The sequence below is a fragment of the Halichoeres trimaculatus genome, unplaced genomic scaffold, assembly GCF_033239565.1.
Source record: "Halichoeres trimaculatus isolate MK-OKI-2021-1 unplaced genomic scaffold, fHalTri1.1 fHalTri1_scaffold_14, whole genome shotgun sequence".
NCBI classification, from domain to species: Eukaryota; Metazoa; Chordata; class Actinopteri; order Labriformes; family Labridae; genus Halichoeres; species Halichoeres trimaculatus.
The window spans coordinates 6,472,349-6,495,592 of record NW_027437192.1 but is presented as its reverse complement, the minus strand read 5'-3'; the positions used below and the strand labels follow the sequence as shown (position 1 = coordinate 6,495,592).

Here is a 23,244-nt window from a genome sequence, read left to right as displayed (position 1 = left end):
CTTCCCTCTATTATATGATCAACTCTTCTTCTTCTGTTAGACGTTCACAGGTCAGCCAAACCTCAAAAAATGCTGATAACACTCCACGAAGGAGTGAAAGTAACAGTTTATTAAAAATTACAGAAGGGAGGAAGCATGAAATTCAACGTATTAAAAAATAATCAACATATTAAAAAAAAATAACCAGCTTAGACTTTCATCTTTTTCCTCTCCTCTCCTCTCCTCTCCTCTCCTCTCCTCTCCTCTCCTCTCCTCTCCTCTCCTCTCCTCTCCTCTCCTCTCCTCTCCTCTCCTCTCATTATTTGAGTTTTCCTGGGTTAAAACTAATCCTGAGTGTCCGTTTCTTTACCAGCACAGTGTGAACCAAACTCTGCATCCTGCACTCATGAACTCTTCGATAAGAGTGTGTGTGTTTGAAGTTCTCTGTCTCACTTGAAACTGAAACTTTGGTCTGAAATTAGTGTAAAAAGGGTAAATGATCTGATACAGAGTGTCTGCATTCTTACTTTTGAACCAGCATGCTTTGACAAAGTTTGCTCCTGAGTTTGTTGGCATGTCTTTAACAGCTCCTGTTGAAGACAGCGCCCCCCAGAGGACCATCTCATGACAATGCAGCTCACTCACTGCAGTGTGGATTGAATTCAGCTTCCTTAGCTCTCACAGCTGCCTGCTGCGTTTGTGTCACTAAAAGAAAACAGAGTTACACTCTTCTTTTGAACGCTCTGATGATGTTTCCTCTGTCTTTTTCTTTGCAGCCGAGAGAAAAGGGGCGGATGAGATTTCATCGACTACAGAATGTCCAAATAGCGCTGGACTTCCTCAAACAGAGACAGGTATGCAGACGTCCTGACACACAGATTATGGATGTTTATGAAACAGTATGAATCAAATATCTGTTAGCAGACACTAGCATCCTCTCTGTGCTGTTAATCAGGGCTTCATTACCCAGCTCTGTCCCCTCTGGCCTCCTTTCCTATCACAAATCTTTCTTCCACATACGCTGCATCTCTGAATTTAATCCCAAACTGCAGCAATTTCTCTCTCTTAATAAAGCCTCCATATATCTCCCTCTCATCCCCAGCTTTCTTAAACTGCAGCCTCTCCCTCTCTAGAGACCTTTTTTTCCCATGAATCCTCTCTGAGTCTTGCTGCAGGTCTAATTATTCAGCTGGGGTGACTTGGCTTAGCCCAAGACGCAAGATTTAACAAGGTCTCCCTGAGCCTGTTACACATAATAGACATGATACAGAGAGCAGAGATCATTTATATTCTATAACACACAGAAATGAACTCACAAAAAGGAAAAAAGGGTTGTATTCTGGTCCGATGAATATATTTAAAGTTGTGTGTTTTCATCTTCAGGTCAAACTTGTGAACATCAGGAACGATGACATCACAGATGGGAACCCCAAACTGACGTTAGGTCTCATATGGACCATCATCCTCCACTTCCAGGTCTGTTCTCCTCCCATACTGCTCTGTTTCTGTCTCTGCTTCCTGTTTCCTGCTCCTCTCTGGTTGTCTTATTCAAACCAGCTTCTTGAGTTCTTCGTTTTTGGTTGGTTTAAAATTTTTTATCTGCAGCTGTTAATGAAATAAAACCTCTGATTGATGATGTAATAATTGAGTTGCGGCCCTCATCATTACCGCTGTGATTCAATCTGGATTTAAATGGATTGAGATGAAAGCAAATGGCTCCAAATGTGGACTTGAGTTCAGTCCCGTCCAGCTGCTGGGATTTGAGCCCAGACCGCTGCCAGGAGCAGCTTAGCTCTTGGTGTGCTGGCGAAACAGAGTCAACTTATGCAACACAGGACACTGCGTGTGTGTGCCCATGATGGTCACTTTACATTCATAGACATGATTTTAGGAGTGTGTAACCATGTTATCTGAGACCTATGTTATGAGTGTGTGACATAAGACCCCCTTCAGCTGACTCTGCAGGAAGCTTTCCTCTGAAGCATCACATGAGGACATGGTTTGGCTTTCGTTTGGCTGGTGGGCAGCCCCCGGGCATGAAGGCAGCACAGGGTGTTCGCTCTGGAAGCTTGATCCTGGATTTACAGCTTGTCAGTTTTAGACAGTTTGATGTCTGTTTGAGGCTTGAACTGCATGAATTGACAGAGAGTGACACCTGTTAGCTTCTGTAGACCTTTTGAGAGTGCAGAATAGAAGAATGAATAAATCCTTGGTGGACCCTCGTCAAGGCCCTCCAAACACCATGGCCAAGGATCCCCTTTGGAAACAGACAACGTTTCCAAATATGTAAAGAAATGTCAGCTTTGAGAATATATTTTCTAACTTTTATTCACTTTTCAATAATAATTACATTTGTTTAGAACAGGAAACAAAAGCCAGACTCACACAAGTAGGTTGTTGTGAAAGGGAGTGGGCATTCAGGGCTTTGTCAGCCAAGGTGGGAAACTCCTTTCTTTCATGTAGCCAGTAGATAAGACAGGGGAAGAGCCTCAAAGTTCAGAACAGGCGCAAATCACCAGGTCAACACGGGTCATGACATCACCATGTCAAAGTTGCAGCTGTCACACAAAGATTGATTTGGTATAACCGAAAACTTGAGAATCCGACAGTAATGCCACTTCACACCTTGTATGTTTAGGACGAATGGTTATCAAAGTTTAAAAAACAAAAAGAAATGAAATAAGAATAATAATCAGAGCTGTCCAATTTTCTGAGCCCCCCCCCGGCGGCCCCCAGTTTTGGAAACCAGTGTGTTTGTTTTATGTGTTTATTGCTGCATTTCAAGCAAAAATTAGGGATGCACCGATCCGATCCTGGTATCGCGTATCGGCCCGATACAGCCCCTGAAAGCTGGATTGGGTATCTGTGGGAAAGGATTGGTCCAAACTTGACACTAAGGCTAAACTATGATTTAGTTTACAAGTTATACATTTTTACAATCAAATAATCATTTCTGTAGATTCTGAAATATTGTTTTTACCAAACTGCTGTTGAACATTTGCACACTTCCAGTTTTAATAGATATCAACATCAGTAATTACATATGTACTCATTTTCTGTTTTTTTCTTAAAACGCAGAGCATGCAGTTTATTATTTAACACTGGTATTGGATCAGTATCAGAATTGGTCATTACCCAAAGCCCAGGTATCGGTATCAGTACTGAGACCAGTATAGTTGGATCAGTGCATCACAAGCCAGTGGCTTTCAAAGTAGGTGCACCAAGGGGGCCTCAGAAAACTGGAGGGACGAGAAAAATACCTGCAACTTTGGTGTGATGATGTCATGATCTGTGTCGATCTGGCGGTTTGTGCCTGTTATGAAGCTATCTAAAAAACTGAACTGAACTTTGAGGCTCTTCCCTTGTCTAACTACTGTCTACATGTAAGAGAAGAGTATCCCACCTTGGCTTACAGAGCCCTGAAATGCCTTGTCTCTTTTGCCACAACTTACTTGTGTGATTCTGGCCTTTGTTTTGTAATAATTTCCTATTCCAAACAAATGTAAATGCAAAGTGAATAAAAGTTTGAAAATAAATTTTTAAAGTTTGCATTTCTTTACATATTTTGAAGCAATGTCTGTTGGTTTCCAAAGGGGGTCCTCGGCTAGAAGCAAATGGTGTTTGGAGGCCTTAGCATTGTAAAGTTTGAAACCTTTGTTTTAAGCCTCAGAGTGTTTTTCCAGCTCTGAATCTCACAGTGCTGCACCTGCTAACCAGCAACTGGCACCTGTGCTTTCTTATGTTGTTATGAAAGTTTTTTGTTATACAGTAGCAAAAATAGAAGAGCATCCCAATGCCCTACAAACACCATTCAGTTTTATATCACATTACAACCAAGGGCTGGAAAAAGCAGTTGGATAAATACATTTTAAGACTAGATAATAGTGGTACGAACTTTTTAGTTTCTATTTTTAAACAATCATTTGAATTTGTAAAATTTGTGACTTATTGCTGGTACTGTTCACACTGACCTGGAACCAAACTTTCTGTGTACGTGCTGATGGCTTAGCTGTGGTCAGTTCAGCAGTGTTTTGCTGTGTACGCTTTAGCTAAAATCATTTACAATGAATTCATCTCTGAATGAATAACTGTGTTACTGCGTCATCTGAAAGTCAGCATGTAGTCTGATTGATGGATCCAAAAGTGACCTGACTTTGATCTCTAAAACAGAACAATCGTCCTTACTAAACGTCCGTGCATCGTTTCCTGCAGACAGGGTTGTAAATCATCGGAGGCACTTAGTCTCACCGGAGCATGACGGCTACATTACAAACACCAGCCAAGACAAACGAGGACGTCTCAGATTGATCAAAACATTCTCAACTTCTCATTTTTTGCTGAAGCTTGTGAAGCTGAGCAGATTTATCAACTCTTAATTTCACACGGTGGTGATAAGTTGACCTGGTGTAGTTTCTATGGTTGACCACTAGACTGTGCTGCTATGTGACCCACTAGCAAGGTGACACCAGCAGATTACCATGGAAACAGTAGTGCATGACATGAGCATGAGTCAGCAAAACACAATGCTACAGACAGGAGGAAGAGGAGGATGAGGGAGGAAGAGTAAAGGATTAACCCTCACATGATGGACGGATCAGGTGGCAGCAAACTGTCAGAGTTTCAGGAGTTCAGTGAGTTCAGGAGATTTTAAATTAGAGCTGCGGTGAGAAACTTCATCACAGAGCTCAGCGTCCCTGCAGTGTGTTGTGGTTGGATGATTAAATGCACAGCAGGGAACCAGCAACTTGTGCCACATACGGTCTATATTTGCAGTGGCCCTAATAAAGTCCTCCTGTCCCCTTTATCATCACGACGCTCATCCTCAGTAGAGATTACATTTCATCGTATGAGACGTTTGAGCTCTGTCAGGAGTTTTTGAAAGCTTTAAAGAAAGAAAAAAGAAGCTTTCAATCAGGGCTGCTTCACTTTCATCCCCAAAGTCAACACATCAGCTGTTACCCAGAAAAGTGACCCAGTTCAACAGAGATCTGTAATTTCCTCGTTATTCCCATCGGCTGCTTTGGTCTGATGATTATGATGATGAAGAAGAAGTAATTTCTGGAAACAGGCCTGCAGGTCTGTGTGACCAGGACGTGTATGTGCAAACGAGTGACTCAGCACGTCGGCTAATTATAGGAGCTATCTCAGTGAGCTATCATCCTGAGTCTGGGTTTGGGTTCGTCATGGTTTCAGCCACTCATACAGTCACAGATGAAGTGATGTCTCTGTCTTACCTCACCCTGTCAGCTGCTGGTGCTAATTTGAAAGTCTTGCTCAAAAAAGGAAGAAAATTTAGCTTCAGTGTAGCATTGAAAGTTTCTTTAAAAACTCACAGTTCACATTTTCAAGATTTTCACATCCTAAACCAAAAAAAACAGCCTTAAATATAAGATGTTTTTCCTCCACTACCATGATCAATGATGCAGTTTTAACTTCTGGATATAAGATAAATTCACTAATCATAACTTCAAATGTTTGTTGGACCCCTCCCTCCTTAATCTTGGATGTAGCTCCTTAGCCAAGCCACTAGGTGACACCAGTTAGCTCATTATTGCAGCATTGACCAGGCTTATAAGAAGTCTCTTCTCAAACGAAGATTTAGACCTTCCTCCTGCCGCTCTGTGTCCGATTGCGATTGGCTGATCCACCTGCACTAAATATCTCTGCTTCTTCTCAAAGATTTGATTTCTGGGTTGTTGTAAAGTTATAAATGTTTGGGTCTTAAGTCCCCAAATCGATCATCTTCTCTATCAGTTAAAGCAGTCTTCACTGTTTTACAACCCTGATTCCAAAAAAGGAAAATGAATGTGTAAACGTGCCATTTCTAGTACTTTTTTGTGTTAATGTGGTAGGAAAATATCAATTTGTTTAATATGCTTTTTTTTTCAATTTAACATATTTATGCTTCAATATATAACATTTTAATGCTGTGTTCATGTCCAGCATGGAAAATCACCTCCTCTTCTGCTCCCTCACACTCACAAGGATGCATTTAAGTACCTAAACATGGTACCTTTTGGATTTACGTGACTTGGTACCAGGTACTTTTGACAGAATTCTGTCGGCATCTATCCCTAGTCTAAATATATGTATTGTCATTCTTGTTGGGTTCAATAAAGCCCCGTTTCCACCAAGCAGTTCAGTTCGGTTTATCTCCACACGGCATGCATCTTATGGCGTTTCCATGGACTAAACCTGGGACAGATCCCCAAATAACTGAGATGAGTCATCCCATTTTTTGGGACTTTTTGGGAAGGTGGAGCTACAGCACTGCAGACTGCTGATTGTCCCATACTGTGCAACAGCGGCCATATTTCTCAGGGGGGCACACAATCTTCTCTGAAACAAATCTTGATTTTGTTTCATATCAAAGAGCTACATGCTAATCACAAAGAAGACAATCTGCTGGATGTCTTCAGTAGCTGTTCTTTTGTTTACCGTGTTGCGATTTTCTTCTTCATTGGATTCATTGGCGGGGTACACTGTGTTACCAAACCATACTAATTTTCTGCCTTTTACCCAAATCATTACCAGTCTTTTCCCATAGTAGGGCATGCAGGTTATTATTCAACACTGGTATCAGATAGGTATCAGCACTGATCGATACCCAAAGCTGGTATCGGAACCAGAAAAGTTGAATCGGTGCATCTCTACTTAACACTCTGAGAACCATGGCATGATACCTTGTACATTTATTTCTTGATGGGAAAGCCCCTTGAGATGAATCATCTCGTTAACGAGGGGTTCCCAAACAAAGACACAAACAAGACAGGCACAGCTGATACAGTATAGACATAACAACAAATAGAAGAAACAGCAAAACACAAAACTTTACTGAATATGAGAAAAATACAATACAAAGTTGAAAAGAGGAGACAAAAAAAGCTCTGAAATTCCTGCAGAGCCAGAATAATGTAAACACAACACCACAGTGAAATGGTTTGGTCACAGTAATTATTATCCCCAGTGGTTGCTGTCATGTAGATTTCAGAGCAGCTTTGTGATGTAGAAACACTGAAACAGCATTTCAAAGCTACCCTGCCTGCAGATGGAGCCTGTGTTATGATAATGTAACTCCTAAGATCAGTCCCTACACTTTAGTGCACATTATTTACAAAAACCTGCTCAATGCATGATCACAGGAGCTCCTTAAAGTCTGCGGTTGTATCTTGTTAGAAAGGTTCAAACAAAGGTCTGATCACGACAGCTCATGATGCCTCAGAGAGGGGATGGAGTCCTCTGGGACTTGATTAGTGCTTCCCTCCTATTGGTTCATGCTTCCTCCATGTGTTGTTCTCCAATGCTTTCACTGCTGTCTGCTAATGAGAGAAGATGAATTACTATAGCTGCCTGTTAGTTGCTGTGTGTGAGATCATTCACCGTGCATTGGGCCGTCACTGCGAGTTCATTCGTCTGCACTGGTTGTGCCAGTGGGTGACAAATCCTCTTCTCCTGCAGCGTTCACATGCATGTTCGAGCCGTGTTATTCAGCTTATGAGCAGTGAGGGTGGGTGGAACCTATAGAGGCTTCAGACTGCACGTGGCAACAGGCCTCAAACATGATCAGCTGTGTAGGAGGGAGTTAAATAGTGTGCAATAGTTTTAGATACACCACTTCTACCTGATTGCTTTATTATTACTTCATATTTCATGCAAATACCAAATAACTGCAGGATAGCTAGAGTAATAATCGCTGACATTTGATTTGTTTGGCACAGTTTGACATTTAAAAAATCGATTCATGCACTTATGGAAATGTCAGCAGAGAAAAATGAATGTATAGTTTTTAAAATCCGATTAAAAAGGCTATTTTTGGCTGATCCAGTGGATTAAGTGCCCGCAAAAGCCAGGTTACCTCATCATGATGATGCAGAAATCCTGCAAAATTCCTGTCGCTCATAAACACCCCTGCACTTTGATTTCAAACATCCTGTAGAGTCTCATTTTATCGACTCATTTTCCAATGTAATATGTGTGTGTGTCTGCTGTCTCAGCTCTTGATCCTTTCACAGCCTCCATCATCCCCTCATGTTTTTCATCCCGTCTTTTCAACTTTCTCCTAATTCCTTCAAATCTCTTCCTCCCTCACTCCCTCCTTCCCCCCGTGCCCCGTCCTTTTCACCCGAGAGCCGTTCACAACCTGTAGCTTGATGGATGGATAGAGGATTGATGGGAAGTTAGAGGGCTCGCATTAGTCTAATTTAGATTTGATTTCTCTCCCGATGCTGTTTTTGCTCCGTCCCTGTTGCGGTCTATCATTCAGCGAGGCTTTTGGGTCAAGCGTGTGTGCGTGTGTGTGTGTGTGTGTTTGTGGCAGAGAAAAGTGCTCACTAACAGCCAAGAGAGAGAGAGAGAGAGAGGGGAAGTGGATAGGAGGAGGAGGAGGAGGAGGAGGAGAGCTGAGGAGGGAGGGGTGGATTGTGAGAGTGCGAGATCGAGCAGAAGAGAGTGTGAAGCTGCAGCAGCCGGGAGATAAAAGCTTTCCTCTCCCTCTACCGGCGTCTGCGAGCCAGGGATAAAGCAGGAGCGCGAAAGGGAGCCGTGGGAGAGACGGATCCAGGCTGCCTGCTGTCACTGGAGCTCCCGGCTTCCCTCGATCGGCAGGCCTCAAACCACAGATGCACAGCCAGACAAGACACACTCGTGGACACGTATGCAGAAGGGCTCACACAGCTGACCAGGGGACCGCCCAGCATCGCAGGCACAAACACACACTCCCCCTCGGACTGCCACACTTGCTGTTTTCTTCCAGCTTCCGCCGTATCAATCGGATCAATCCAGCCACGCTTGTCTGACGGAGCTTTGCTTTGCTTTTATCCGGAGACGCCCTGCGTTCCTGTTTTTGCTCCTGCTCGTCTGGATTTTTTGAGAGAACATGGAGTGCAGACCCTCTTGTCCTAACCTTTCTGCTGCGCTGCATGGAGTTCAGGATTGCCCTTCACTGGACGCTGAATCCCTTTGGCTCTGTTCCAAATATTCAGCTGTACTTTAAGTAGGTCTGCTCCGAGAACTGGATCCTGACAGGACCGGAGAGAATCTACAGGGGACCTGTCTCATCCTCTCATCCTTCTCTTCTGCCCAAGCGTCCGGTTCTGGCTTTCTACCCCCTCCAGATGTCTCTTCCTAATTGGATCCATCAGACGTGAGGAGTGATCAAGAAGGCACATGTAAGGGAAGACAGGACGAGCATTTTATTTTGCTTTATGAGTTTTGTACCAGTTTAAGAGATGGTCTGAATATCACCCCCTCCACCCCACCACCTCCTGCAAACTGTGGATTTTGTCAGGCTGTTGCATCGTCGCACTGCACCACCTGATGAAGGGGACGCTTGCTTGAGTTACTGGCAATCTGACAGCTGGACACTTGAGGTTTATGATCCGGCAGTTCCTTTCCAACTTTGGGAGTTTGACATCAAAGTGAAGGGGGATCTTGAGACTGGTATTAAGGTGGGGTCTTCCTGTTCTTGGATGCTTAAACCTCACCCATAAAGGATACCGAGGCATTTGTTGCGCACTGGACGAAATATTTCCACAGGTATCTGGATCATCGCCTTGTCAATGGGAAAATCTAACGCCAGCAATTCTGGATTACAACATATTGACAACATCCGTGGAGGAAGACGTCACGTGACATAAATCTGATGAAGAGAAGAAGCATCAGGGCGGGATGCCGATGCTCTGATTGTATTTAACAAGCTGTCAGAGTATTGGCTGAGTCTCCCAGCAATCTGTGGCAGCATTGGCTGACTGCTCACTATCTCTCATCCACCACCAATCTGCAGACCGTGCTGCCTTGGCAGAATGAGACACCCAGCTCAACGTTACTACAGAGGATATCAATAACAACACTGTTAATGCTACTTCCACTACAAGCACCGTGACAGATTCACTTCCAGCTGATCTCTGTTGTGCATTACAGATTGTAGAGTCCCTTCTTGTGCTGCAATAACATCACCGTCGTAGGAGATGGGCATCATTAATTCATGACCTGGGATGGATGCTAAATCTGAGTGTCAGTAGAGCTCTTGGATTACAAATCTTGACAATTTGTTTGTGGTTTCCTGAATGAGACAGGTTGTTTTTCTCACCTCTCATATTTCAATGACAATTAAGAGTTGGGAATAAGAAAACCTGCTCTACACTTCACCATGTCAGACACATATATGGTGTTTGGAGCCTCACTAATGGGTTGAGTATCACTGCAATGCACTGTATTTTCCTCTCCCCCTCACTCATCACCCTTCCTGACACATGCCGTACACCAGGTAGCAGCTCACCTGCCAAAAGCCCGGTGATAAATAAGAAGACTGACCCCAACGAAATATATTCTCCTCCCTCGTGCGGCTTGCTGACATATCTGTGTTCCTACGTCCTTGACTGCGACCACGAGTCTTCTGGGATCAGAAATACAGACCATGTGAGGCAGCCTGATTATATATACATACACTATTGAGCAGCAGGGCTGTTAAGGAAGGTGCAGGCCCCGCTGCTGCAGGAATACAAGTCAGGTGAGGTGAAGGAAAAAGGAAGGACATAGGGGGGCTGTAATAAGCTGCCTGCCCGTGACTGAACCACTAACTGCCTGAGGAAAAGACTGGCTTTCCCCTTCTCCTGTAGTGACAGCTTAAACCATCCATCCTTCCAGTCTCCATCTTCTATTTAAGGTTGTGCCAAGGAAAATTGAGCCAAACCTGCTCTTCCTAACTTACCATTACTCACAAGTGTCAGATTAATGAGGAAGGTGTCCGTCACTCACCGACCTATCGGAGCTTTTCCACCCTAGAAAGATTCAGGGGTTGCTCTTTCAAACAACTTGTCCACGTTTGCCTCTCTGATGGATTAATGTCTGTAATTTCTTTCTATCATCTCTGACAACATCAAAGAAATGGGGAACTCGATGGGATGTGTCAGACCTCCTCAGGAGGGACAACTCGGTGGCGCCCCACCGCTCTCACCAAAGAAGCGTCTACGTTTCAGACGTAAGCACAAGGGCAAGAAAAACAAGAGGGAGGAGTTAGGACAGGAGGACTTTGAGCAGCAAAGAGCGAATGAGCCAGAGGAAAAAGATGACGACGATTTGGACAATGAGGAAAAGACTTCAGTTGTTGAAACGGTGGACTCAGACTTGAGCAACATAACAAGGACTCTTATATCAGTGCCTGATACCCAGTTCACCCATTCCAAAACCAATCTGCACAGCACCTCCCTGTCCCCCAGCTCTGTTAGTGCCAATGTAGGAAGCCTTTTAGGCGACAGAATACTTGAAGTGTCCCCAAAGCCAAGTCCAGCATGGAGAGGAATTTTCTGTCTTCCAGGGGAGGAAGACACTGTCAGCGCGATCGTAGATGTCTCCAGCATCCCAAGCCAAACCACAACCACCACCCCAGTCAACACCGCCCCAGCACTGGGGAGCACCACTCCAGGTGGAGGGAGGGTGTTTCGAGTTCGGGAGAAAGTCCAAGGAGTTCTCGAGAAACCTTGGATCCTTCGACAGAAGAAGGAGAGGAAAGAGAGGAGTAGGTTTGAGAGGGAGGTCAAGGAGAGTCCTGGGGTTAAAGGAGGACCAGAAGGGATGGTAGAAGTCATTCGGACACCTTCAGGAAGGGAGCACAAAGGTGTGGTCCATATCCGAGAGGTGGACGGTAAACTTTGCGTGGTGAGGACAGTGTACCCCAGTGACTTTGGCTCTCCAGTGTGGAGGGGGGACAGTGATAGTGGGGTAGATGTGCACACAGAGCCTCCTGCTTCGTCTCCAGTCACTGGAAATATCATCAGAGTCCAACTTTTGGAGGACGATGAATGTAGATCCAAAGTGTCTAAAGGGGATCTCCCAGTGTCCTCGAATGAAATGAGGATTCAGGAGACTCTGGGTGTCAAAGGATTTACTTTAAGTTCTCCAGGTCGCGCTCAAGAGCAGTCGTCACTGTTGGAGTCCGGCTATGCCAGTGACCTGCCACTGACTTCCCCCGAAACAGCTGGCACCACTCCCAGTCAGACGGACTGGGGAGGGCTGACCAGCAGCTCCTCGGAGAGACTGGACTCCATGATGGACAGTCCTCTGTCTCTGCAGCAACAGGGGCCTCTGAAATACCTGCCACAGGTTTGCATCTATTTACTGTTCTCACATATCACAGATTTGTCTTGAGCTTTATGTTCCCCTTAATTGTCTCTTAACTACAGCAGCAGCTTCTCAACGTGCAACTTGTTGACCTAAATATGATTTAGTCATCTGGTTTTTCACCAGTTTCATCCTTGACTCCTCCACTCCACATCTCATGATACTAAACTGCTATTTTCTTGAGGAAAGGAAACTCGATTGACCTGGAAACGATAGGTTGAGGTGCAGTCTCTTGATCATTTAAAACCACGACTTCATGGACGTATCCACAAAGATATGAGTTTCCGAATTTGAGGGCTACCTTTGTTGTCATATGTGCTCCCTTTTTATAGTCATGAGGTTTATTTGTGGTTGTGTGTGTGTGTGTGTGTGTGTGTGTGTTATCAGCCTTTGAATAGCACACTGCCTCCCTCAGTCTTTCCACCTCTGTCCCTGGAGCCTAATCAACACAGCACAGACTGTCTCTCCATCCTTCTTCCCCACTATCCTTCCTCCCTCTCTCGCCTCCTTGTGCTCCGTTTTCGTCCATTGCTCGTTATCTTCCCAGCACACCCCGCACTCATACACCACTGACGTCCGTCAGACAGTGTGAGAAGCAGACTGAACGGGACTTTTGTGTCTGAGAGAGGGGGGTCATTGGGGCAAATTAGAGGGTTTCCCTCCTGCCATGAGCTGGAAGTTGTCATTTAGCACAGGTTCAGCTGCACAGTGTAACTAAGCAGGATCATCTGTCTGTGACTGTCCTGATCCAGGGTTGGGTTTGAAAAGGTTAAGTAACTTGATTTATGCTGAATTGACTCAAAAAGGAAATGATGGATCTTGATGAAATTTACAGGAAATGTTCAAAATAGGATAAGGACGAAGTGATTAAATTTTGGAGCTGATCTGAATCACTGTCTGGACCCAGGACATTTTGTAAAGGATTCTTTATCATTGTGAGATAGGGCCGTTTTCACCATATGTGTATATAACTCCACAATAAAGGGTCGGATTGCTTTGCAAAACAATACAAGACAAGGTCACCATAATTTCTGACAGCTGTAAAAGTACGATCCAGATCCTGACAATATTCTGGATATTAAGATCCAGAGTATGAAGTATGTACTGGGTCATCATAATTTTCAACACTGTCAGCAAACAAATTACCGTACAAACCTGCAACTAACACTAAATTGTAGCAAACAGTCTGCTGAAAGGGAGTATAACATTAAAGTAGGACTAAAGTGTTGGTGACAATCACAATATGCTTGGCGGAGGTCTGCGCTCTTTGGGCTTTTCTAGTTTTACATTGGGACATCTGACTTTTATCAACTTAGCACAGAAAGTTTATCTCATGTTGAAACATTGCCTTGATTTGATCTTGGTAATAAATCTTCTATTGTTGTAAAATCTTTTTAGTTCCCTTCAGATGGTGCCACATTTGAGAGAATCATTTATTCAAAAATTTGCCAAATCTTCTCTGCCGATGCCAGTCAGGTGCCAATTAGGCCAGAAGCAAAAATCAAGAGGTAAATAAGCTGATTAGAGTTGGCAGAGAAGATTTGGCAATTTTTGTGAGTACAGGCCACAGACTCAGCTCTGCTGCTCATCCCACAAACTAATGTCCCTTATAAATTTAGAAAATAGAATAGAGTAGAAATACTTTATTGATCCCAAACTGGGAAATTGTTGTGTTGCAACAGTTGGTGGAGACAGTAGAAAAATATAAAAATAAAAAGGAGGGATGTTTGATACCACTTTTTTTCAGACCGATACCAGTACAGGTTCTTCCTCTTTAGTACTCAGCAATACCTAGTACCCATACCTCTAGTACTTTTGATACATAAAATTTCAATTAACAGTGACAGATTATTTTGATCAAAGACAGCCACTCTGTCATTTAGTGTAAAATATAACACAAACAACTCTCTCTATAAGTTTACAATTTTTTGATAAATATTAAAAAATATAACATTAAAAGTGCACAACAATACTAACAACTGTCAGAGTTTAGGTATTTTTTTAAGTAAACTGATAAGTTTAACTGTTAACTCTCCCTGGTTCATTCATGTTGTCTGAACAGGACCTTGTGAAAATTTGCCGTGGTGTTAAACCGCAGCAATTAGCAGCAACTAGTGGCGAGGAGGACTTGCTCAATGTAAGATTTTTTTGCCCAGAGTATCTGCTGCAAGGATCTGCAGCCTTCATGAGTAGTGGTACCTTGAAAAAAGGCTGGTATCGGCCCGATACCAATATCTGGTATCGGGACTCTCCCATCCTTAATAAAATAAATAAATAAAATATTTACATAAGCACTCTAGTTACAAGAAGATAAAACAATAAAGATTGTGAAAGGTGTATACACCAGCTATAAATTAACATACCTACTCATTTTAAAAAGAGAAACCAAATACAACATTTACTTAACTTGGATATGTTGACCAAAAGTAAGAAATATGCAAATGGCAGCAATATGTACTACTACTTCTACTACTACTACTACTAATGATAATAATAATAATGATGATGACATTAATAATATTAGAGATGCAGAGCAGTCCATTGGTACTTTAAACTTAAATATAATGAAATTGGGATTACAGATAATAACTGTATCTGTGCGTATTTGGCAAAATCTGAAAGGGAAACAAACATGCTTTCATATTTATTTCCTAGAGGCATTGTTACAACAAAGAAATAATCTGATAAACACAAATCGTTTTACTCTTTGTGACAAGTTTATAGCTCTAACAGTTTGTTGCCTGGGAACAAGCAGCTGCAAGCAGAGCTGATGGATTCGATTACTTTTATTGCTTGTTGAAAGTTTTTTTTTCCCGACAACTTCTTAAGAATAAACCAAGAAACAGTAAATAATTTCCAGATATGCAGTTCAGTGTTTTTTCGGTAACTTTAACCATTATTGATAACATGTTTCAATGCCAGCTTTGGGTGAATTCATACTACAGAGTACTACAGACACATTTTTGGATACAAAAGCAGCACTGACTTCTTCTTCATGACATCTCAAAGAAAATCTATCTTTAAACCCTTTGTATTTCAAGAAGCAGCTCTGGTACTGAGCATTGACATGCCTCTGTTTGATGAGGACAAGTTTTTTATTCCTCACATCTGAAATATCAGACATGTAGAGCATGTTTCTTTGTTCCACCGCTTTTTTTTACTACACTTTTTAAGTGTTCCCACATCAGAGAAGACAGTCACAGCACATTCACAACAAAAATGTTTGTTTCAAGTAAAAGGATTCATTCACATGTGTTTGTCGGTCTTTGCACAAATGATTTAAGAGTGAGAGCGCTCTGTGCTAGCTTAAAGCCGTTCAGCTCTGCTTCACCTTGAAACTGAAAAGGCTGCTGCAGCCACTGCAGTGATACAGCAAAAGACGTTTGGCTTTCACATCACCTCACCACAACTTGTTCAGTTTTCCTGCACATTAAAACGGCAGATTGTTGTAGCGGTGCAGCGCGGAGACTTGTGTCATGTCAGCGTGTGTTTAGTGCTGCATTTCTCTTTTCGCTGAGTCATGAAGCGCTGCTGTTGATCCAAAGACGTCTCTTCTAAGAAACACTTCTGTTACTCTGCAGCGATAATCAATGCTCCTGTCTTGTGCGTGCTCCTGTATCATGAGACGAGTGCGTTGATGTGTCAGGATGCAACTGTGCTCGAGTGCAGCTGTCCTTTGTATGCGGTTTGTGTGACGCCCTTTTCTGCATAAAAAGGGATTTGAAATGCGCATTCATCAGAGCGATGGCTGCTTTGTGGAGCCTCGGGGGGATTCTTATCACACATTAAAAAACTACAGCTTAAATGATCTCTACACCATCCTACTGTGTCTGTTAGCATCATGTCATCCATCATCCTCTCATCCATCCAGCCTTTCTTCTTAAGGGCTTGAAGCCAGATGTACTTTTTGGTTGAAGTGCCAATAAAACAATAAAACCCTCTTTTCCTTTCCACCCTCCACTTAACCATCATTGTTATCTCCTCCCTCCAACACTGGCTCTCCCTCCTCTCCCTGCAAACTTCAAAGAGACCATGTTTCAAAAAGAGGGCTGGCCCTGAGCCCCGGGGGGCTGCTGGTGGATTGTGGTGTGTGTGATAGATCATGGCTGTGCTGTGCACTGCTGCCACCCTTCATCTCAAACTCTGTACGTTCGGACTAACACTCAGCCATAAGGATGAGTCTGAAGTGTTAACACTGGGACATGCTCACACCCACACAGTGTGATACGAGTACAGTATGAATTCACACATTATGCTCCCAGAAGTCTTAGGCATGTCATGACACCAGTACTTCAATCTCATTGGCTGTATTAGTTTGTATTAGTTTGTATCATGATCACACAGACTGTGTTGATTGTGGGTTATTTTTCTTTGGATTGAAGTTTCCCAGTCTTGTCAAAGCCACATAGGAGTCAGTTCAGTTAGTTTTTGGTTAAATACCATTGACGTTTTCTTAGAAAAGCAGCTTTAACATCGCGAAATAAGCACTTTTAGCTGATTAGTTCAACAAGATGATAACAGTTAGCTTTGTTTTCTTGCTAACAGTGTGTTAACAATTGATTGTAAATAAATGTGGAAAATGTAGCTCCGTCTTGTCCCAGCTGTACAAAAGTGAAGCCAAAGGATCCCTCTATTAGTGATCGGTATTCAATTTTGTCAATTCTCATGGATTCCTGATTTCCAGTAAAAAAATTACATCAACATTGCAAAAAAAAAAAAAAAAAAAAAAGCCTGCTTCTATTGTTGGGCATTCAAACTCTCAAAGTAAAGTGTCAACTTTTAGATTTTTCTTTTGTTTTCATCAGATTAGTAGTCTTGTTTATAGGATCAACCAAGGGAAATCACAAACCTAAATTGTTTAAATAAGCAAAAACAAAGACTGACCACTCCCTTAAAATTGTGTTGAATAGGGTTGCCGCCGATCCTTGAAAAGTCTTAAAAGGCTTTAAATCATGAATCTAAAAACAAGGCCTTAAATGGCCTTAAAATGTCTTAAATTGATCTGTAAAGGTCTTAAAAAATTTTAACACGTTAGTATGATTGTGAATAGGCCCATTAATGTGGTTGCAGCTGGGACTGTATTAAATGCCCTGAACCATATGCAATCAATATGCTAATTTTTACCATTTGCATTGTGAAGTAGGTCTTAAATTTAAGTTCAAATGGCATTAAAAAGTCTTAAAAAGCCTTGAATTTAACTTGCCTTAAGCTGTAAGAACCCTGGTTGAAGTTAGTGTCATAATGGATGTGCTTTGTTTCTCACTGCATCAGAATCAATTGGAGCAGTTGTTGTGGTCCGCCATGATCATTTTTTCATGAGTTATTATCCTGAAGATTTATGTCTCTAAGGGGTGGGAGAGAAAATCAATAAACGATACATCAAGATTTTTTGTTTGACAATTTCATGATTGATTTTCTTTTCTAATTTAAATTCATGAATTCAGTCTTTGTTTATAAACTGGATTGGAAAAAAGTTATCACTTTTCTCCAGCAGAGGGCGAAATGTTTCTCTCTGACTCATGTGATGTGCATTTTATGGGAAAATATGGCTCCTGATATAATCTGTAGACATTATCATCATCATTTAACTTTTTCACATGGTCTGGTATTAAAAAAAAATGTAAGTATTGAAGAATTGACATTCAAATCAAATTGGCACCCCAAAAACCATAATAGAATTGACTCGCGAGAATAGCATATCGTCCCAGTCCTAATGTCTCTATCAACTGATATCCACATGCTTTATTGGTTCCAAGAACAATTCCTGTTCTTGGTACCCAGCCTTAAGGATAGACTCATCTCCTCTGTTGTATAAAAGTGAAGCGAAAAGACTCCTAAACTTTTGAGCTCTGTGTGGGTCTGTGCGGGAGGGATCGACTTGTTAATTCACAACATTCAGTGGCATCTAGGGATGAACCAATCCAGTTTTTCTGGTCCTGATCCAATACCAGTGTTAAATGATAATCTGCATGCTCTACTGTGGGATAAGACTGGTAATGTTTTGAGTAAAAGACAAAAATGAGTATATATGGAATTACTGAAGTTAATATTTATTTAAACTATAAGTGTTTAAATGTTTAAAAGCAGTTTGGTTAAAAAAATGCTACAGAATTTACAGAAATGACTATTTGATTGTAAAGTTTTATACCTTGTAGACTAAATCATAGTTTAGCCTTAGTGTCAAGTTTGGACCAATCCTTCCCACCGATACCAGATCCAGCTTTGAGGGTCTGGATCGGCGCCGGTTCGGTGCATCCCTAGCAATATCCCACCCCTCAGGTACCTAAATCACACATTTAACCTTCGAAGAAATTGCAACGCTCTCTCAGGTTGGCTCTGTGTACATCTCAACAGAGTCTTTCATCAGTTTGAAGCAGAGCTTTGCAGTTTTGGAAAGCTCAATGAATTGTCTGAGGTTTTGTTTTTCTACTCTGCTTCTTCTTCTTGACTCATCTTATCCAGCGCATCATAAAATGAGAGAAGTAGCTTGTATGGCTGGAACATGTTTGACCCACGACTCATCTGTTCATATGGACAAAGAAAGCTTTATGACCTTAGCAGCAGCCATAAAACAGGTAGCTTAAATTTGCTTCACTTTTGAGAGCTGTCGTGTCATTCTTCATTTTTCTAAACATGCTGATTCAGGAATAAATCCCCACTCTGTTTATGAATTATTGAGATTATCACAGCAGTCTCCTTCTTGTAAATGAATCCAGATGACGTACGGTGATTTGTTTAGATTATAACCAGGACAGTTCACTGGAAGAAGTGAAATCTTCTCAGCCCGTGGACTTTGAGTTTGAATATTTTGTTTCAGTTTTTCTCTGTGTTTAAATCAGCAAAGAGGAAATCCTCCAGTAGATATGAATCATGAATAAAAGCATGGAGGATATGCACATCGCTGAGTGGTGGATGAGATACTGTTGCAGTGGGGGTGTAGGCCGTCTCACACAGAGAGCTGTATCAATATTCAGATGGAGGATTGAACGCTCTGTGTTTCTCTGCACAGGAGGTTGTGGATGCATACAGAGAGACGGAGCTCTGCAGGAAAACACGCAGCTGAATCTATATTTATCAATTCCCATTCAAGTCACAAAAAACAATCTCTGTCTTTTATTTGTTTGTCATCATTTGTACGCTTAAGTAGACCTGGAAGGAACATGTTTCATGCATCACTTTTCTTATCCTGGATGCATGAAATCATTCATGTGAGGGACTTTCCAGTCTTTTGCAGAGACATGTGTGTTTCTTACAGAGAGCAGAAACGGTACTTTATAAACCTGGTGGCTGTTTTCAGTCTGCTGCTCTTAGTCTTCCCTCCTTCCCTCCCTCCTTCATGTCTTTTTGGCTGTTGCTGCTGCAGTCTCCTGGCACACTCTGGACTTTCATACCGCTCTACATTAGCGACACAGTGAAAGAGGGAGGAGTGCAGGACAATGATAGAGGGAAAAAGGGATGGTGGAGGAATACTGATGACACCAACGGCAGCCAAGCTCTGACAGTTACAGCATATCCATCACTCGGCTTTTCTGGCTGCAGACAGTCCGACACTGAGAGAGAAAACTGACACAAAGAGGGAAAATGCTAATAGTGGTCATGTAGCTCAGAGGGCAGAAACAATGATAGTGCATCCGTCTGTCTCTATGGAAGCCCGGGATTTCTTCTGGCTTTTACCAAAAGTCTACTTTATGTCTGTCAGGATTTGCGTGCTGAATCGGGGTAGAATGGGATTTTTACACTGCACATGTAACTTAAAAAACAGGGATGCACAATATATTGGTATCAACATCGTAAGGGCTTATATTTACTCATTAGCTGCCGGCCATTTTCAGAGCATCTTGAACAATCCTTTAAGACCCAAATGATATTGTTTTCTATGACTATGTAAACACCAAAACTACCCAAGAAGAGTGGACTTTTTTTTTTTCGTCTCTTCCTGTTTTTGATCCAAAAAACAGACAAATCGTACTTTTATGGTCGTGTTTATCTTGGGTGCTACATCCTTCGATTTTAACTTTTTCACAGATTAGACTTTAAGCTGAGTGAACTTGAGTTTAAAACATGTTGTGCTGATTATAATTATTGCCTGGTTGCCAGGAATACTAGCAAGTTTGATAAGTTAATGTAGTCAGGTTATTATTTTGATTTTTGATCCTTATTGTGATCCAAAAGTTACTGGTGGCCCTGTCACCTCCTTGATTGGAAGGAAAAAAAGTTAGAAAATAAAGGGAGATATTGAAAAATTCAGTTTGCATAATTTTCAGTTCAAAAAATGTTCAAAATTTGATCATTTCAGACATTTTTTAACCAAAGTTGACATTGGTAAATATATTGGTATATATCGGTGAATATCGGTGAATATCGGTGAATATCGATGAATATCGGTGAATATCGGTGAATATCATTTATCCCCCATAACAGCAATATTTATATGGGACATCAGTATCAGCCAAAATTTTCGTATCAGTGCTTCCCTATCAAAAAAAAAAAAAAATGAAGCATTTACTAATGACCAATTTTACAGTGGGTTATTTGGGTGATATTTCACTTTCATTTAAAACAGAAACTCAACAGATTCCTTAATTTATTTAGCTTAAAATGCAAATCATATTGGAATTTGTAGTTTTTTTTCTGTCTGATTTCTCAAATCTCAAGTTTGCTCTTCAAATTAAAACTAGAATACATATTTGTGAATATTATTTTCGGTATTATTTGTTTAAAACAACCAATAAATATGACAAAGGTGTTTTAAAAACTATTTTGATAATTTATATGGATAAAATAATTCACTTTGTGTGTGTCCAAGAAATCAGCGTCAACCGTGTTATCCATTGGAAAAAGGCCTTTAAATCAGCAATGGTTTGCTCCAAAGTCACATGACTTAAATCACTAAAGGTCATACGTCATCTTGCTCAGCTCGAAGTGAGGTCGCCACAAAAACTGCTCCCCCTGGTGGCTGGCTGCGGTATAGGTAAAAAAAAAATCAGTCTCTCCAGTCATTCCAGATGGGCTGTGGTCAGACTTTAAAGAATTAATACACCTCATAGAAATGTTTCTCACGTCTGATTGTTGTGATTTGAGGATATCATTTGGCTGTCTTGTTTTCAAGTCCTCTTTTTTCTTTAAGTTTCATTTTCATTAGTTATAAGAGGTTGAAAACAAGATTTTACAATGATTGACAGCTGCCGTTCTCGTGTGTTTTTTTCAGGGATTGTAAAATATGCCGGGAGGTTGTGTCAAGAAGTGATTTGACCCTCGAAAGAAAAAAATATATTAGTTTTTCCACCTGGCTCCATTTAGATTTTCCTCTCTATATACTCTATATAAAGTCTACGGTGGGAACCTTAAAGAAAGTGTGGCATGTTTAACTCCTCCTCCACTTTTTTGTATACCTGAAATGTTTCCCTAATTATAGAATCATCAGGTTGTACATTTTTTAATCAGAGAGAAACAAAATATTAAAACATGTTAACTTAGGACATCTGTTCTTGATGGTCTTTGCAGCTAGCCTGGATTATCTTAATGGTCTAGTTTTTATTTACTAATACAACATCTGGTCTGTCGTCTGTCCCCCGTCTGAGTCTCTTACTCTCTGACAAGCTGACGAGTTCAGCTGGAGCCAAGAGGAGGGAGATGTTCATGACTAATCATGATTTCAATACTGAAACAATCCAGCAACTCAGATCTCACCAAAACATTTTACATATGGCTCCTGAATACGACCCCCTCTACTTTAAACCATACATCTCAGAGAAATCAAAGGAGATGTGGTTTGAGGACTGCGTCTGAGCAGATTGATCTGCAGCATCTGAGGAAGAACAGATGAAAGAAAACAGAAAACTGAAGAGACAGATCGAGGTTGTGTAGGGGGGGTTGAGGAGGAGGCACGAGACAGAAGGAGATGAAGGAGAGGAGGAGAAGTGTTGGGTGTGTGTGGGGGGGAAGCTAATGGGCTGGCTAGACTGGAGATGGAGTAGAAATTGGAAAAACTGTTACATTAATGTAGAAATACATGAGACAGTAAGGTGTGTTTCCTCTCTCTATCACACACACACGTACGCACACACATTTCATCATTAGAAAGATGAAGGAGTGGATTAATGAGACGTGACAGGTTGAATCAAAGTGAATGAAACCTGAAACAGACTGGTTCTGGTTCTGCTTAGTCATTGTGGTTGTACCTCTGTCATGTTAAAGCTCAGTGTGGGTACTGTGGTACTTGATGAGACTGGTTTTAAACAGTCAGCACATCAAGATCTTAAGAAGCTCTTTCCTCTGATGTTGTCACGTGAATGGAAACTGAAAGATTTACTGTTTTATGTCTGATCACATTTCTCTCACCAGGAAATGGTGAATCCTGGCACTAACGCTGTATCTCTTTTTTCTGTCTCCTTCAGATTTCTGAGATCTATGTGAGCGGCGAGTCAGGCGACCTCACGGCCAAAGAGAAGCTGTTAATATGGAGCCAGCAGGCGACAGAAGGCTACCCCGGCCTCCGCTGTGTCAACTTCACGTCATCCTGGAGCGATGGACGCATGTTCAACGCTCTGCTGCACAGATACAGGTCAGAGGAGAAACTTCTTTTTGTACTTTTGTAACACTTAATGATGACAGATAGTCTGCATTTAAAAGAATTGACTCTCTGTTTTAACCAAACTTAGCAAAAAACAGCTAAATTGAGTAGTCAGAAAGCACTCACCTGTTTCTCACCGACACTTCAGTCTGAGTTCATCATCTTTAAATGGAGAGAATATTAAAATGCAAAATAACAAAGCATAAGGGATGGGTACCTTTCACATTTGAAACGATACGGTACAGATGCCCAGTACCTGGCAATCAGTACCGATACTCAACGGTACCAATTTTCTGTACTTTTTGTTTATGTGATAAAAAATTAGGGATAGACTGATTATTGGGGTCGATATTTTGCATTTTGGGGCATATCGGCATCTGCCTTTTTTTTTAATCTTACGGCCGATATGAAACCCATTAAAAACTGTGTTGCTTTGGCTCTGATGCTTCTCCGCACAGAATTTCTCCCTGTCCACACCATGGAAGATGGTCATTTAAAATCAGTCATACGAAACCAAACAGAAAATTAATTCAACTGTATTACATGCCTGTAAAAGGCAGCACAAGCTCAATTCT

At 41.6% G+C, this 23,244-nt stretch overlaps 1 protein-coding gene across 1 annotated transcript in view; it reads left to right on the top strand.

Annotated features, from left to right (window-relative positions):
* macf1a (microtubule actin crosslinking factor 1a) overlaps nt 1-23,244 on the top strand; it is a 313,188-nt gene that overhangs the window by 146,854 nt on the left and 143,090 nt on the right. Inside the window, exons 5-7 of the mRNA XM_074686117.1 lie at nt 756-833; nt 1,363-1,455; nt 22,494-22,660. Of these exons, the coding sequence (XP_074542218.1) occupies nt 756-833; nt 1,363-1,455; nt 22,494-22,660 (338 nt within the window). The remainder of the gene's footprint in view (nt 1-755; nt 834-1,362; nt 1,456-22,493; nt 22,661-23,244) is intronic.